At 42.8% G+C, this 2,388-nt stretch overlaps 1 protein-coding gene across 4 annotated transcripts in view; it reads left to right on the top strand.

The window, feature by feature from the left end:
• Positions 1-2,388, top strand: part of jmjd1cb (jumonji domain containing 1Cb) — a 179,719-nt gene that overhangs the window by 147,752 nt on the left and 29,579 nt on the right. For all 4 annotated transcript variants that reach the window (XM_017310810.1, XM_017310811.1, XM_008438209.2 and 1 more), the window contains 2 exons: positions 953-1,907; positions 2,027-2,188. In XM_017310810.1, the coding sequence (XP_017166299.1) occupies positions 953-1,907; positions 2,027-2,188 (1,117 nt within the window). The remainder of the gene's footprint in view (positions 1-952; positions 1,908-2,026; positions 2,189-2,388) is intronic.

Genomic DNA, 2,388 nt, shown 5'->3' on the forward strand with positions numbered 1-2,388 from the left:
TAATTTATATATATATATATATATATTTTTTTTTTTGGTCATAGTACCCCCAAGAATTTAAAACTACTTTCATCCGTGGTTTGCAAGGTCAACAAGTGACAAGTAATTAAGTCGATGTACTTTGTTTCTGTACTTCACATATAAATACTGTACTTCAGTATTTATTTTTCTGACAACTTTTTTACTTTTACTCCCTACATTTCAAGAGAAACATTTGCATTTTCTATTCCTTACATTATTGCAATAATGTAAGGAATTATTCATTATATAATCAATATGATGTAAAAGTTGGAGAAACAGGAAAATGTATCATACGGACAGAAATCATGTCGTCTTCAAAGAACATCAAACAGAACCAAAGCTCCAAAATGCAGCCAGCTGCCCAGGCATGAGCTCTGTGCAGTTCAAACTAAATTCTCCTGTTTGAAGAAAAACTAGTCTGCACCTGTAATATTTTATCAAATTTTTTATGTATAAATAAGTTTTTTATTGAATTTATCTTCTCTATACCAACAAAGCTAAGGCTATGAGTAAAAGAAGAGAACTTCTTGATGCCTAAAACTTTTTTTAGTCTGATCAAGTCATTTTGTATCATTAAAAGTGAAAATGTCGGGTTTTTTCTACCCAAGTAAACTTCAAAAGCTGGAGTTTTTTTTTTTTTTTTTTTACTTGGTTCAAAAGAGAAGAGTCTTTTTTACAAAATATATTTTTCTAAGAAGTAAAAATTTTTGATCCAGGTTCAGATACACACACTGGGCCTGCTGTAAAACAATTATTTTAGTAATTGACTAACGTATTGATTATTCTGTCGGCAGAATGATGTGTGTCTGTTTCTTTCTAGTGGTTAAAACATCACTGTTTGGGGAGTATGTTTGGCTCTCGCATGTTGTTTTCCTTTTGTTGAAGAAATTAGCAGATTTGTTAGAGTTTCTTTTGTCCTGTGTGTTTCCAGGCCGGTCTCATCCATAGCTGAAACTACGCCCCTGGTGGACAAGGAGAAAACTGTTGTTTCTCCTCATCAGCTTCATCATCAGCAACAGCAGCTGCATGAGCAGCAACACACACAACAAATGCAACAATACACAGCTGTCCACCATGGAGTTCCTCTTTCTCTATCTGAGGGTTCCAGTAAACCTCCACAGCAGCAACCCCCCCTCCACAAGACCCTCATCCCCACCCTGGACTCGGCCAAATCCAAAGTGAGCCCCAGCCACACATCCAGTCCTGTTCAGAAACCCCAGCCCCCCAGCAGCTCTCACAACCAGTCATATCCCAACCCGAACCCAGCGGACCCTCTTAAAGCTAAATCCCACCCGGGCCTCCTGGACATCTCCAAACCCAAAGCAAACACTTCTCCTGAGGTCAGTAAGGATAAAATCCTGAGGTACTCCGACTCTTCCCCAAGCGCTCGCTTGCCCATCAAGGTGGACTTAGTGGAGCCTCCACGCTCTGGTTTCAAGCCAGTGGGGTTGCGGTCAGAAGCTGGTGGAGTCAGTGCGAGCGGCAGCACAAAGAGTCCGCTGATCATCGACAAGAACGAAACCTTCACTGTTTACAGGGACCCAGCATTAGTTCGCTCGGATGCAGATAACTCTGTCACTCCATCTAACTCCTCCAACCATGTGGCAGCCTATCTGCATCCCCACCTGCACCCCTTGCACCCACCCTCTCCACACTCCCCTTGCCTAACATCTGCATCCCATCCCCATGGCGCCTCCCACCTCCTCGCCCCTCCTCATTCCTCACCCCTCCCTCATCCACACCTCCTGCCCCCTGGAATGCTTCCAGCTATGCATCCCCCCCCAGGCTCTCTGTTTGCAGGACACCCTCGGCTGGACTCCCCAGGCAGTCTCAGCCATCTTGCCCTTCCTCACCCAGCAGCCACACATCAGCAGCAGTTCTTGCAGGTGGGTCCTCATACAGGAACCACAATAATACCGCCATTGTTTTAAACTCATCCTTTTCTTTTTTATTCTAAATTGTTGCATTGATGAAAGGATACACTAAACCTTCTCTCTCTTTTCAGGGTCATGGTGGAGCAGCAGGTCTTAGTTTGTTCCCCATCATATGGCCTTACCCTAATGGAACGCCACCTCCATACCCCCCAGGACTCAGCCTCCCACCAACTGCTAAATGGGTGCACTCTGAAAATCCCATCACTGTGAATTCTGAGGCGTCTCTAATTAGGGTAGGTGTAATGCTCGGAGTTCAGGGGTTTTAAAGCACATCTAGCTTGTATTTCATTGGGATTGAGCTACTATTGCTGTCTAAAGAGATAGATAGATAGATAGATAGATAGATAGATAGATAGATAGATAGATAGATAGATAGATAGATAGATAGATAGATAGATAGATAGATAGATAGATAGATAGATAGATAGATAGA

This window comes from Poecilia reticulata, linkage group LG19 (genome assembly GCF_000633615.1).
Source record: "Poecilia reticulata strain Guanapo linkage group LG19, Guppy_female_1.0+MT, whole genome shotgun sequence".
In the NCBI taxonomy this organism is placed as follows: Eukaryota; Metazoa; Chordata; class Actinopteri; order Cyprinodontiformes; family Poeciliidae; genus Poecilia; species Poecilia reticulata.